General features: G+C 40.5%; 1 protein-coding gene across 21 annotated transcripts in view; it reads left to right on the forward strand.

Annotated features, from left to right (window-relative positions):
* Positions 1-13941, forward strand: part of CAST (calpastatin) — a 641814-nt gene that overhangs the window by 168897 nt on the left and 458976 nt on the right. For all 21 annotated transcript variants that reach the window (XR_015309292.1, XR_015309294.1, XR_015309295.1 and 18 more), the window contains exon 3: positions 615-731. Coding sequence is in view for 17 of the 21 variants with exons in the window: in XM_086960931.1 (XP_086817057.1) it covers positions 615-731 (117 nt within the window). In the remaining 4 variants the exon portion in view is untranslated. The remainder of the gene's footprint in view (positions 1-614; positions 732-13941) is intronic.

Genomic DNA, 13941 nt, shown 5'->3' on the forward strand with positions numbered 1-13941 from the left:
TCAACATGTAGAGCTCAGCTAATGTCAAAAAATTGTTTCTGTGCCGCTCAAAGTTTTGTCTGAGACATCCGCATGTCTTGGCTACCGTTACCCTCTACCCAGAACCTTCAGTTAAAAAGGTAAAAATATGCTAGCCACTGCTTTTTTAATGTCACAATAGGTTCATGTATTGAAACAAAATCTCAAACCATCACAGGCTTCCAGTACGTTTTTTACCCCAAGCACAAGTTGGTGATAATGTTTTTTAAACCACTGCATATCTTGACGCTTGGTGGTTTTCAGAGCTAGGTTTCTGAAAAAACTCGGGCAAGTATATATTGAGCTCATTATACTAAGTAAGACTCCCTCACCCATGAAGCTTGACTCCACACACATTTTCAAGGTTGGCACCAGTATTTGAAATTCACCCTCCTCCACTTAAATACTGAATACCTAGGTGGTTGAATGCTGTCGTACTAGACTTGTTTTTTTATATTATTCGCCCTTTCCGTGAATGTACTGCCCTTATGTTCCATTGTTAATAATATTGTTTTAATTTCTTTGTAACATGTATGTGTGCTCCATGATAAAGTCAAGAAAAGAAAGACTGACCATGATCATGTATCTCTTTGTAGAAAAAACCTACAAGTCCTACAAGTCCCAAAAGTCCCACAAGCCCTGCGAGCCCTACAAGCCCTGGCACCAGTCAGCCACCAGGAGCACAAGCAAGTGGAGCAGGTGCTGCAGCAAAGGTAAGCATCCTTTTAGAAAGCATCTGAGTGTTACTATGGTATATAATAATGCTGATTTTTATACTTATTGTCAACAATGTATTAAACAGCATTGGCACTATCCTGTGCTTTTCATAAATTGGTTGTTCGTCAATTATCTTAGATGCAAGTCTCATCTCTCTGACTCATGACTGCTGAGAATTTACATCACACACCCAAACAATCCCAACATTTAATTCATTGCTTCATTAAAGAACATGGTTTGCAAGTCTCAAAAGAGGTGACTTGTGAAAAACTGGCGATCCGTTCAATTTATGTATCATTGAATAATTAATTTTTGCTCGTTTTTCTAAAATCATGACTATATCATGGAATTTAGAGGCACAGTGATTCAAGCCCTAGAGCCAACAATTGAACATCCATTAATGAATTGGTTCAGAATGTTATAAAAGAGTATTTGATAGACCACTTTATGGCCTCATTGCCCCTAATTTTAAATTTAAATTCAAACTTGGTAATGAAACCTTATTTGATAGAGAAAGTTTGAATCATAGAAAAATTCTAAGAAGATGTAACAGATAGGCATGTACGTTTCAAAATGCAAAAGATAACTTGACTTACAAGCGAATTAAATCTGAATCTCAAATATGTATGGAAAGAAACAGAAAAACATGCATGAAATCCTGAAGCATAAGCAAATTTGGAAGTTTTGGTTAATATGAATAAATGTAGACATGCCTTAACTACGACCATTGGGCTGGGATCCAGACAGGGGTTTTGTGCAGGTCCAATAGCCAAGGGGGGAAGCCAACGTATACTTACAGGATTCTGAGATCTTAGAACTGATCTCCACAGGAGAAGGTGAGAGTTAATATTTTCCTGAAATCCAAGTAGGACAGCAGGCCCTGATAGTTTACTAAGGTGTATATTGGGCTGTAACCCAGATTGGTGTGCAGCCTAATTATCCATATTTTTACATGGTTTTTCAAGTTGGAAGGACCCTGAGGCACGGAGGAGAGCAAATAAAACCCATACTTAAGAACGATTCATGTTCACAACCCCATCTGTCAATGATAAAAAAAAATTGCCGATACCAGAACAAAATCTTCACAAAAAACCTCTTGTTACCTTTGAGTATTTGGCCGATAATTCACCAAATGATTGCAGTAAAACAAACAGTATGTTATCCATTGTGTTTCACAGTTGATAATTCTCGGTGTTGGGGAGGTCTTCAAGAGGCCCAGTGAGCATTTATACCTTATATTGCTGTTGTGTAGACTTTACGGCAGCTTTCAATTCTGTAAAAAGACTAATTGGGGAAGAAGCTTAGGCGCTGGAAGATAACCTTGGACTTGTTATCAATTATTCAGCTTTTGTCCTCTCAGAATTGGGTACATGTTCAAATAGAATTATCTGGGAAATTATCTGCAAAGATCCCCATCAGGAATTGCCTGGCATTGGCCTTTTCATGCAGATTTTTATTAGATGTGCCTGCTGTGCTGAACTCCTGTAATTCATTTTGTCACAAGAAGGGTTAAACATGCATAGGATAATAGTATATGTAGATGGTCGTGCACTGCTGGACGTAATCCCTATTGGTTTGCAGCACATGTCCTTGGCTCTGCAAGATTATAGTGTAGCCAGTGATCTCCCTGTGATCAAGGATAACACCAAGATACTGGTCTTTTGCAAGTGGATGTCTAGAGTAGATCAGGAATGTAAAACTGCAGGTTGTAGAATCTTATCTAGACGTTATATTTATTAGATCTTTCTCTTACGACACCAATGTAAACAATGTGAGTATAAAAGCAACAGCCAACAAATCGGGCATACCTAATATTTTTAGGCTCTGTTGCTTCTAATCATTGACACTCTATTGATGAGAGCGATAAGATCCATGCTGAATGTCTAGATGTATATGGATGCCCTATTTTAGTACTAAACAGAATGATCAACCTCCAGGGATCAGAAGGGAAAATGTTTAACCAAAATTCATAGCAGATATGATGAAATAAGTAAAAAGAAAGTAATCCGCTGTTACTGTCTGGGAAGAAAAAGTAGAGCTATTATCTATTTGCTGGGAATGTCTTCGTCGTCTCGAATGAATCTGATCACCTTCTAAAGCCACCGAGAAGTGGAACAGCACAAACAGACTGGCAAAATCTATCTTCACTCTCTTGCAGTGTTCCAATTTCCAGGGATTGTACAGTGACAATAAGGCAAGTAAAATTATAGTCTGAATTTAATTTCCCATTTAATTAATGAAACAAACACAGCATAAATTGTGGGTAAGAAATCTATAAACCACTCACTCCACCTCTTAGGTAATTTTACTGGATAAAATATTGACAAGAATTCCCAGGACAGAAATTAAGGTTGGAGAGCCTTAAATGGAGGGTGTGGAAGCAAACCCGGATGGACAGTTAAATGTTACTTGGAGGGGTCAGTGAAGCTAATGCCTAATGCTTGTTTTTAAAGCACTGAGGATATCTGTGATCCTGATATATATTCGTCCTGTTTATTCAAACAAGGTGCTACTACCCATTAGGATTCAATTGTTATTTTAGTTGAAAGGAGCTTATTTTTGAAGTTGGAATATTGCTGAGAAGGATTTTCATGACTGATAAAATGTTTGCATTTTAATGTGTATGTATGTTCCCTGGTCAAAACGCGTCATGCTGCCACTCAAGGAGGAATAAAAGCACTTTTCACTTTCACATTGTGTGGTCTGTACCTGCTTCATCGCGATCTCCATTGTGTCAGGATTCTGGTGTTTCATATATATATATATTATATATATATATATATATATATATATATATATATATATATATATATATATATATATATATATATATATATATATATTATGTGTAATATATGTAATAGTTTAATAATGCAAGTAACCTTTAAGCACATACATTTTAAATTATATGTGTTTATATCCATACCTATATATATAAATACATTTATTTATTTATAGATAGATAGATATAGCTATATACACGCATAATTTAAAAAGTGCTTAAAGGTTACTTACCATATAAACAATTACCTTGAACAATTCAAATTGAATTTAGTACAGATCTTATCAAATTTACAACTCTCAGCATTTAATCATACAGGATGATGAATCAGCCTGTCTTGTTACCCATATTACATGGGCTATGAGTCCTATATCAGGAATTACACATTTAGGGTACCGTATACTTTGAGAAAAAAGCGGTAACTTCAGGTTGAATGTTATTGCTTCATCTTATGATTTCATAAACACAGTGAGATGGGCAAATCGAATGCCCAGTTTGAGGCTGTCCTCTTTTGATGATGTCATGTTGCTAATCTGGTTATTGCTAAATGCAGCAGTATGATCAGCTATTCGTAACATGGTGAAGAAACCGCCTGTCCAAATGAGTCAGCATTTGTTTCCACTAACTCTGATGCTTCAATTTCTAATACATGGAAAAACGGGTGATTTCATCAGGGCCCTCGAAATGTGTCACACTGGGTAAAGGTGTCAGTCATTGCGTTGACACAAGTATGAAAATTATCAAGAACGCAAGACTATTAACAAAAGCTGCTCAGTCGGTCATCCGGCATCCACTGGGCAGTACCCACCAGCATTCCTGTCTTATTTCATCAGTGCTCTGGTAATAAGAATACACGTGTGTTGGACATGGCAAGAAGCCAGTAGCAGATCAACATTTATCTGATGTTTCTATGGTGGACAGGCTCAGCATGATACAGAGAAGTTGCTGGCCTCGTACTTGGTTGTACAGGAAAACCTCTCCTGCTTGCCCAAAAGCAGCCAGTGGGCAGGAGTAGTCTGATGGGTGGATAATGCCCCGGTTACTTGCCGGTAATCTTCATTACTCCGAGTATTGTCTTCCTCGCCACATGAGTTCCCATCCCTCCCTCCCTGTTTTTCTACCTCCCTCCCTGTTTTTTCCATCGGCTTCATTGGTTCTTGGGGCTTCGTAGTTCTACAGGAAATGTAGGTTGGGACGACTCTCCCCTTATACTGGGTCAAGTGTGACAGCGGTCGGCCATGTTGGGCAGAGATGGGAGGTATGGGATGCTGACTTTGCTTTGGAGGGTACTGGTTGGAGCTGAAGCTCACTTTGTAACTCTGGTGGCGAGGAAGACTTATGAGGAGGTAATGCTGGGGACTCGGCTGGCCTCCCTGAGGTGAACTTTTGTAAATGCCCCCTCACCTTTCTAGAAAGAGGGTAGTGCTTGAACCACTGTGCTATTCCTTTACCAAGGGGATTGTGCTGCTTCTGGAAAGATGGATGCCAAGGTCACCTGTCTCACTTTGATTGTTTTTTATATTATATTATTCTTGAGTTTAGATAAAGAATCTTCAAAGCGTTAAGGTAAAAGAGATGCATATCAGGAACACCTGTTTCCGCTCTCATCTGAGGTGGAGGTTTCTCAAAGCCACGTTTATGGGACCCTGATGTGCAGATGACAGCCTGTTTTTTTATACTGACATAAAAAGGGTGATTTTCCTGTGCTACACTCCGTTACTGCTATTAAATTATTCGGATTTCTTGTTTGTTTTTGGAGTTTTTGCACAGCGCCAACACTACCCGAACGTTTTGGAGCGCTTTAAATGAACACCAGTTACATTACACAAGGTGTTAGCAAAGTTGTTCGAGAATTGTCGTTCTTTGTGTTTCTCCAATCCGTTAGCTGTGTCAATTGATTGATGAGGGTGGGCAGCATTTTCTGCCGCTTCCCTCATCCCCGATTCTTGTTTGTTTTAGGCGCTGCGGTGGCGATTCGCTGAGTTTATCTGGTGCTTAGTTAAATAGATCTCCTTTTGTGTGGGAGAAACGGTCAGAGATTTGTGGGATGGACGCGGTCTTACAGTGTTGGCTTTAGACTGATGTAAATCAGCAGCTCGGAGGACGCTGCAGGGGAACCTTGCATGGTTTAAAGGCCTCGCATAGGAACCGTGCGCCTTTCGCCATCACATCGGTCACTATTTGGAATGTGAGATGCAGGGACGTGTCAGTCTGGGGTATAGCATTATTCGGCTGTCCACTGTGATATTTTAATGTTAGTGCAGAGAAAATTAGAATAAATAAAATGGAACTTTTTAAACACCACTCAATGAAATATATATTAAATTGTTGTACCTGTTTTAATAATGTTTTAAAAGGGATTTCAGTTCTGTTTCCAAAGCTGTCTGAGCGATGTTTCAATCACTTTCTGTTCGGAGAGGCACATTCAATATTGTAGTATTATATTTATATTATATTATATCCGTTATTTTGATCACTGAATAATTCCTTCGGTAGCGGTCTTCTGTTCTCCTAACTCAACGAGAGTCCCTTTTCTGTGTTCTGCACTGTGTCCCTTAATAAACATCTGGTGACATTTGAGTCATTTCAATGCTATTACTGAGCTTTTCGAAGCTACTGTGAAATCAAACTAATATTCTAATACAAAAACAAATATATAAAATCGGGGTAGATGAGGCGGGACAGGTTTACCCCTTCTACATGTCCCCCTGCCTTACAAGCCATGCTGCCATATAGTATGTGTTTTCTATCACATTAATTCTGAACGGAAGAACCTCTACTGTGTGATGTCTATGTTTCCCTGTTGTTCTTCCAGGCATTTTATTTTTAATTCATTCTTTTATAGTATTTTCAAATCTTATTGAAGAACACCCAATTCTTTTTAAACACTTGTTCTGTGAAAAAGATGAGATCCAAAAGTTGTTCCTGAGTTGTTTCCAGTCCCATCCCCTCCCAGTCTCATATGTTGTCCCCTGTTTCATGCAGGAACTACCACTGGAGAATGTTTTCTAAGTTTCAATATTTTGTCTTCAGGGTTTAAAAGGCCTTATTATACCCCATGTATTTCTCAATGTTTAGCGAGCACAGCACTAAATGCTTTAGCCAGTCTTCATAGGGCGTGTGCTCCAGATTGCACACTATTTTGTCAGCCCATCTTTGGACTGCCTGCTACCCGTCTCTATCCTTTTGGAGACGTGGTCTCTGAATCTGGATACAGTACTTCAGATGAGATCTTACTAATGATGTGTACAATTCTGATATAGCGTATGTTCTCGGCACTATTCTGACCCCTGTGGACTTTTACGCTCTTCCTCAATACCCTTTCTGCTTTGTTTAGTCATACTGAAATCATCCGCTATAATAACTACAATCCCTCCAGTCTGATGTTTTTTGAAGACCTCATGTCCCTATTTGAATGGGCGTGAGCTCTAAAGGTTGGACTCTGGAGAAAGGTATGACTTTGCCCTTCCATTAAAACATATCTTCACCTCTCGAACAACCCTGCCAGGTTGTATTCAAGCCTCATTTGACAGGCTCCCTCTGGGGCATTGATCCCATGGCAGGCCTCCATGATCCGAAAATAGCTACCCTGATCTTCCAGACTCTCGGAAAACCTGATCCCTTTGGCACGCCACGCCCTTATACATGAGAACTGAATGTTTACCGTGGTGTCGCTGCATATCATTCAGTTTTTAACTCCTGTGGTGGCAGCATTACTCTCTTTCCAGTCCTACTCAGCGGGCCTACTATTTGTAGGCATGGTGCCACATCGAAAGCTTTCGGGAGGTCTAATTACAGCAAGTCCATTGATCAAGCCCTTGTCTGTTTTTTCAACCTGTTGTTGTAGATACCCGCAGCAGGAGAAAAAGCGGAAATTTCACTGTTCTGTTTCCCCTACCATATTTTCCTTCCTGGAATTTGCTTCTTTTGGTTATTTGACTAGCCTTTCTGTAGCCAGGTTACAGCTGCTCGCATCACTGTTGCATTTCACTATGTCTTCTGCTCAGCGCACACTGTAGCTTCTAGGCACTTCACAATTCCTGTGGAAGAAAACCTGTGCTACAGTTTATAATGGCCAGCATGCTCTGCACTGGAGCGCACTGGGATGGGACCACCAAGACTCACTGCCCGTAGAAAAGTGGCTCACAAAGAATTGGACACATGGTCCTGCCATGCAGCTAACTTCCCACTACACACTGCTAATGGTAGAGTATTGGTAGCTTTAGATGATGTTAACAGTGACGTCAACAGTGACATCACCAGTGATGTCATTTAACATGTCATGACTGATAAAATATGCTATTTACTGAACCATAACTTGCAAATTTCATGGCTTTCCAGGCATAGTTTTGGAAACATTACTCTAATATATGTGTTTTGTTCAGTGAATTCTAGATAATTTTAAACATACATTATGGTGTTATAAGCAAACCTAACCGTAACTTCAATTAATCTTTGTTTTTGACACGTATACTTCTGCATTTTTTTTGTTTCTTGGTCATATATAGAAGCTCAGCCTTAAGTTCGGTGTTTTCCTTCTTTTGTATGAAGTTTGAGTTGAGCAGGTTGCACCGACTAATACTTAGAGCAACCAACAAACAATTCTTTCTTTTTAATCCATTTGTTACTAACTGTCATCAGTCCGAGTCCTTTATCGCCTTGTCAAGGGGCTTGGGGCCTAAATCATAAAGATCTTTGGAAAGGGATCCTAAATTGAAGTGTTTATTACAAGAGGGATGTAGAGAACAGCTCTGCTAGTATAACAAGTTTCTTTCCTGCAATTTGCTAGTGAAGTGCAGGAACTGGAAGTTTGGTATTAATGGTCAAGGCGGAGGTGGATATATGCCACAAATGCCTTCTCCTAGACTAGAGTTAATAACTCCATTGGCTGTGATGCAATCACTGTTGATAGTGGTGGTAACATGACAGATATCGCCAGGCACATACATTCGTTATTATAGTAACTACTACCTATCACTGGACAGCTGTGTGGAAAGCTCAGGTGCTACAAGCTGCTGGATTACCCTCACATATTTGACAATTGGGATCAGCCCTATAATTGCCTCATTACGGACATGCGGATGCTACCCTGAACAGGTCAAAATAGCAGTAATCAAGGTTTAGAGCTGCAGCCTCTGTAATAAAATGTTTAACATGAGCATTAAGGTTCTTAGGAACATGGTGACAATGTATATTTTTGAATGACATCAGAGCAGGCACACATCCACTGACGTGTTCTACTTAAAGGTCCCAGACAAATTTTGGACAACTAATTTATGAGACTATTGTTTGGGAAATGTGCATGTGAATAAAAAGCAATATCAGAGAACACACATATTTAATAACTGCATCAGTAAATAGATATAAAGTTAGGAAATGGAAGACTCAATCAATCAATCTATCAGGGGTTTCTAAAGCTCGCGGTTCAGGAATTAATTAGAAAGAATAACAATTATAACATATTTTAGTCCATTCAAAGAACAAAAGAGTGGATATTACGGTTCCCACAAACATATATCAAAAGATTTTAAGTTAATAAACAAATATAAAATACACATATACACAAAAATACAATGGTACGCACACGGTTAAACAAACATATGCAATTGAGAAAATACAAACTTAAGAGTAAACAAAAAAACAACAATAGCAGAGGAACAAAATACAAAAACAAGTCCACCAGATGACAAAAACAAAACACAATGTATGCTTCCTCTTGATTTTTTGCCAAGTAAGGCATCCACGGTGTTTCGCCAATGCTAATTTATCAGGTCATCATCAGGACATAATCAACGTACAGAGCAACCATCAAATATTCAAGCAACACTGATCTAATCTCAAACGAGATCAATCAGAGTCCTGCAATACGATCAATCCACCTATAATTTAAATAAGACAATTAAGGCATGACAAAAAATCCAAGGGAATTCTCTCCAAGGCACCTTCCGGTTCCAAATCGCATGTCTATTTTAATTGCTTGAGTCACTGCCCGCTACTCTCGTCACTGTATACGAAATGGATGTCTTCTTGTCACGTATATAGTTTGATTGATCATATTGCTGGACTCTCATTGGTCTCTTGTTTGAGAGTGGATCAGTATTGCTTGAATATTTGATGGTTGCGCTGTATGTTGATTTTGTCCTGAGGATGAACTGATAAATTAGCAAGGTCGATTCGCCATTGACGCCATCCAGGCAAAAAATCAAGAGGAAGCATATGTTGTGTTTTTGTTTTTGTCATCTGACAAACTTGTCTTTGGATTTTTTCGTCTGCCATTGTTGTTTTTTCTTGTAAAGGTTTGTGTAACCTTGTGAGCACTATTGTATTATTGTGTTTGTGTGTATTTTATATTTGTGTATTCACAAAAACTTTTTTTATATTTTTGTGGGTACTTGATTATTCACCCTTTTGTTCTTTGAATGGACTATTATATGTTATAATTGTTATTCTTTCTAATAAATTCCTGACCCATTGTCACTCTTATATTGTTTATTGGCCCCTGGTTTGAGTTACAGGGCTGCCTCTGTTTGTTGCAATCGATATATATAGATTGGCAAATGGAAAACAGAAAGAGGAAATTCAGAGAAATGGATCAAGTGAGAGTGGGTCCTAGAAAAACAACCTGCTGATCATCTGACTTTAGATCCCTTCTGAAAACGAGGACTATGGTTCCCCTGCATGAAACCCTATGATAGCCATTGCAAACAGCAATGGCACAATGCTACCTACCAGATGTAGAGTACTACGGGTGCCTTATTTTTCCTTTCGAAATTTTAAATGAAAAGAAAAGTTTCGTGCTATATTTATGGGCTATACAACGTGGCATCTCATCTTTCCACAGTCAACTACAAACAACCCCCACATACCTGGTCCCTGAATAGTCCCTGGCAGGCAACCAAACTCTTTTCCCCATACCAGTTCAAAGAAATCTGTGCTCATAATAAATCAGAAGTCTGAAAAGGTTTATTAACAAGAGTAAAGAAGTAATATGTGAAAAACAGAGCTGGGTGACAAGAAGATCCTCTTGCACCTGGTGAGAATAATAGCTAAAACACACAAGTACCGGATGTCAAGATATGTTTACATACACAGGGCTCCAATGGCAACCATGGATCAAAACCAAAAGAAAAAGAGTTGTTTACGTGCAGAACTAAAATCATGGGATAGTCATGGTATGGTAGATATTCAATCTCCAAACTGATGCAAAAATGTAAACTTTCAGAGCTGACAAGCTATTCAAGACTTCTTGGCTGTGATGGAGACTTGAGAGTGAGGATTTACACTTCAGAGACGGGCACAACTTGGTAGCAGTGGTTTGTAACCAACAACTAATAATACAGAGTTCCCCGGGCAAAGTCAACTAAATGACTGGCATGAGCCTCTCTCTCATCGAGTCAGGCAGAAAGGGTGAGTGTTGTGAACCCTTTTCGGAATTTTTAGGGATACCTCACACAGGTCACCGGTTGGACTACACTTGTAATCCCACCCGGTGATCGTCCAGCGTCATCATCGGTATCCTGCCCCTGCGACAGACTGGCGGTGCAATGCCTGTCGGGCAACAACAGATGTCGCACTTTGGCGGGGATCTTCTATTCCTTAGCCAAAGGGTGTGTGGGTGTGAGGGGCCTAAAAAAGAGAAGGGGTTTATGGTTGTGCAAAAGTGAGCGTGGGTGAGATTAAAAAAAGTCAGTAGAGTCCAAAAGATAGATTTTTAATGGCATGGCTCACTGCTTTATTAAAATAGTAAGGGGTATTGAGGCGGGACAATCAAGGTAGTAGAGCCTCATTCAACCCTTAGTGAACAAATGGTCAACATGTTTCTCGCCACGAAGGCAATTCGTCAGGACCAAAAAATATATATAGTGCTCATATAATTGCAGGGGATCCCTCAGTGATCAGAGGGATCCAGTATACGACCTGGTGTGTGTCGTATGGTAATCCTTCCGTCAGGACCCTTCCCAGAACCGTATTCTTTACTAGGGAAGCTCCCTCGCGCTGACCTGGTGGGGCCAGAACTTGGTGTGAGACACCTGATTGTTCTTGGCAGAGGGCGTCTAGGCACCTACCCCTCCCACTTCGGATGATACCGCAGTACACTGAGAAAGAACTTGTCTGTGGGCGCTGCAGTTACACCAATGCACTATTTCTAAGTTACAAACAGTGTAAAATCTTATTTTACTGAATATGTCAAGTTGTAACTTCATCCGCGCATGGAGCCACTAATTCCGTTGATATATCCTTTTCGTGCTATAATAAGGGCACCCATTAATAATTTTATTGGAACTCGAATGCAGTGCTGAAAATATCTTTAGAACACAGAGGAAAGAGATTCATGCAATACCACAGTTTTTAGTGCTTTGAATCTATAGAGAGCTGTTGTATAGTCTTACTAATGCCGACCAGCGTCGCTGATGAGATATTGGGCTGTATGTAAAAAACCCAACCCAACTCAGGGTTGAATGATCACATTCTTTGAACATTACCTCCACTGAGTTAATATATCTATTAGCAAAGAGGGTATGTCACTAAGGCCTCCTCCACCCTTTCTTTTGATGCCTTCAGCAGGGGCGTAGGCATGTCAGATTCCATTGTTACTTTATATTTTATGTGATTGGCATGACTACGACGAGTCTGCCTTTTGATTTGTGTATGCTGAGCTGAAAGGCTGATCACATAACTGCAGGTTTAGTAAGGCGAACACGGGAGTGTCTTCAAATATTTCAAGGTATAAGTAAGAGGGATGTCGTAAGTCTACATCTTATTCCTGTATCCGAAGGTCTTCATTTTAAAAGTTTCCATTTATTCCATGCCAAGTAGTAATTGCAGTTTTGTTCTTACGTGAACCCAAAGAGGGTAGCAGGACTTAGAAGCAGCATTATCATAAAACTGAAGCATATAAAGCCTGATGATTTTGACCATCAAGACATATAAAAGAAAATATGTTTGAGAGAGGTGGTTGGCCAAGTCGAGTGACAGCAGCTAAAACTTGCAGGAGCTGAAGTCCTTGCATGTGAACCCACCGGCACTGAAGAAGTTGATTCACTTGAACAAAATTTTAAAAGTTCTTGTTGAGGTGACTCCATTTCCATTTAGTCATCGAAGTTCGACAGTACCGTAACCCCACTCCTGCCATTTCTATCATTATAAAGTTAGAACTTAAAAAAAAATATATATTGAGTTTTAGATAAACAAGAATAGTGCGATCAGCGAACATCCATATATAACACCACAATACGGTACCAGATGAAGCATAACAGTGTGTGAGAAGTCATAAAAGTCATGTTCATCAAAATAACAATGCCTGAACCCTTCACCTATGATCATGCAGTGGAAATGCAGCATTCTGTGCTTTTCGAGTCTCCTCCGCCTCCCATGGCTGGTCCCCATGCGGTTCCAGATAGATCCCTCTGTGTTCCACCCAGTCCCCACATATCTTGAAATGTTTCTGGGGACATTCCTGTGACATATAGATCTGGTGCTCTAGATCCATACAGTGGCCCATGCACTTTGTCGAAGCTTCCACAGCAGGCGCCTCCAAGTCCTTCCATGCCCTAGCGATGTCTCACTTGACAACAACTAAGCCAAGCCACAGGAGTGCCCTCTCGTATTGTGTGCCCCCCAAGTCATCCATGATGTGAAGAAGAATACGTTCAGGATCTGGGGGACACCTCAACCCAGCACACCCTTGAGCCTCTTCAGCATGTTTCCCCAGTAGTGGGCCAGTCCCGGGCAGTGCATAATGTATGGAGCAGATCACCCTTCGGATCGTTCATCATAGGCAGCCACCCTTTGGGATGAGGACCATCTTGTTAAGTCTGACTCTAATGAAGTACACCCTATGGAGCACCTTTAGTTAAATCAGCTGAAATTGGGGTGCTATCACTGCCTCTCTAGGGTCTCCACAGCCTTCCTCCAATCATTGCCTTCCAACAGGCCCAGGTCTCCCTCACAAGCCGCCCAAACCCCCACCAGGAGGCCCGGCATGTTGTGCAGTAGCATTTTATAGAGCTCTGCCAGCTTGTACTCCCAGAGGTGTGTGTGCAGGATTTTGGCTTCCAATGGGTAGAACTCAGGAATAGTGTCTACTGATTGTATTGTGGGGAGGAGGGCTTGCCGGAGCTTGAGATAATGGAAGAACTGGGTGTGGTGCAAGTCAAACTCATCCTGCAAGCCATATAAAGATTTAAGCATCCCAACCTTGAGCACATCCCCTACCATTGTGATAGATGCCTATAGTATCCCAGGCCGAAAACCCTGGCAATGCGGCCACCTATGGTAACCTACTACCCTGCCATAATGGAATCTCTAATGTAATGCAGTCCGCCCATCCCACCTTCCTGAAGGCCGCATTCCAAATCTCAATTGCCACCTGTGTAGCAGGTGGGAGATTTTGCGGGGATAGCCCCCCAGCCCTCCCCTAAGAC

This window comes from Lissotriton vulgaris, chromosome 3_1 (genome assembly GCF_964263255.1).
Source record: "Lissotriton vulgaris chromosome 3_1, aLisVul1.2, whole genome shotgun sequence".
In the NCBI taxonomy this organism is placed as follows: Eukaryota; Metazoa; Chordata; class Amphibia; order Caudata; family Salamandridae; genus Lissotriton; species Lissotriton vulgaris.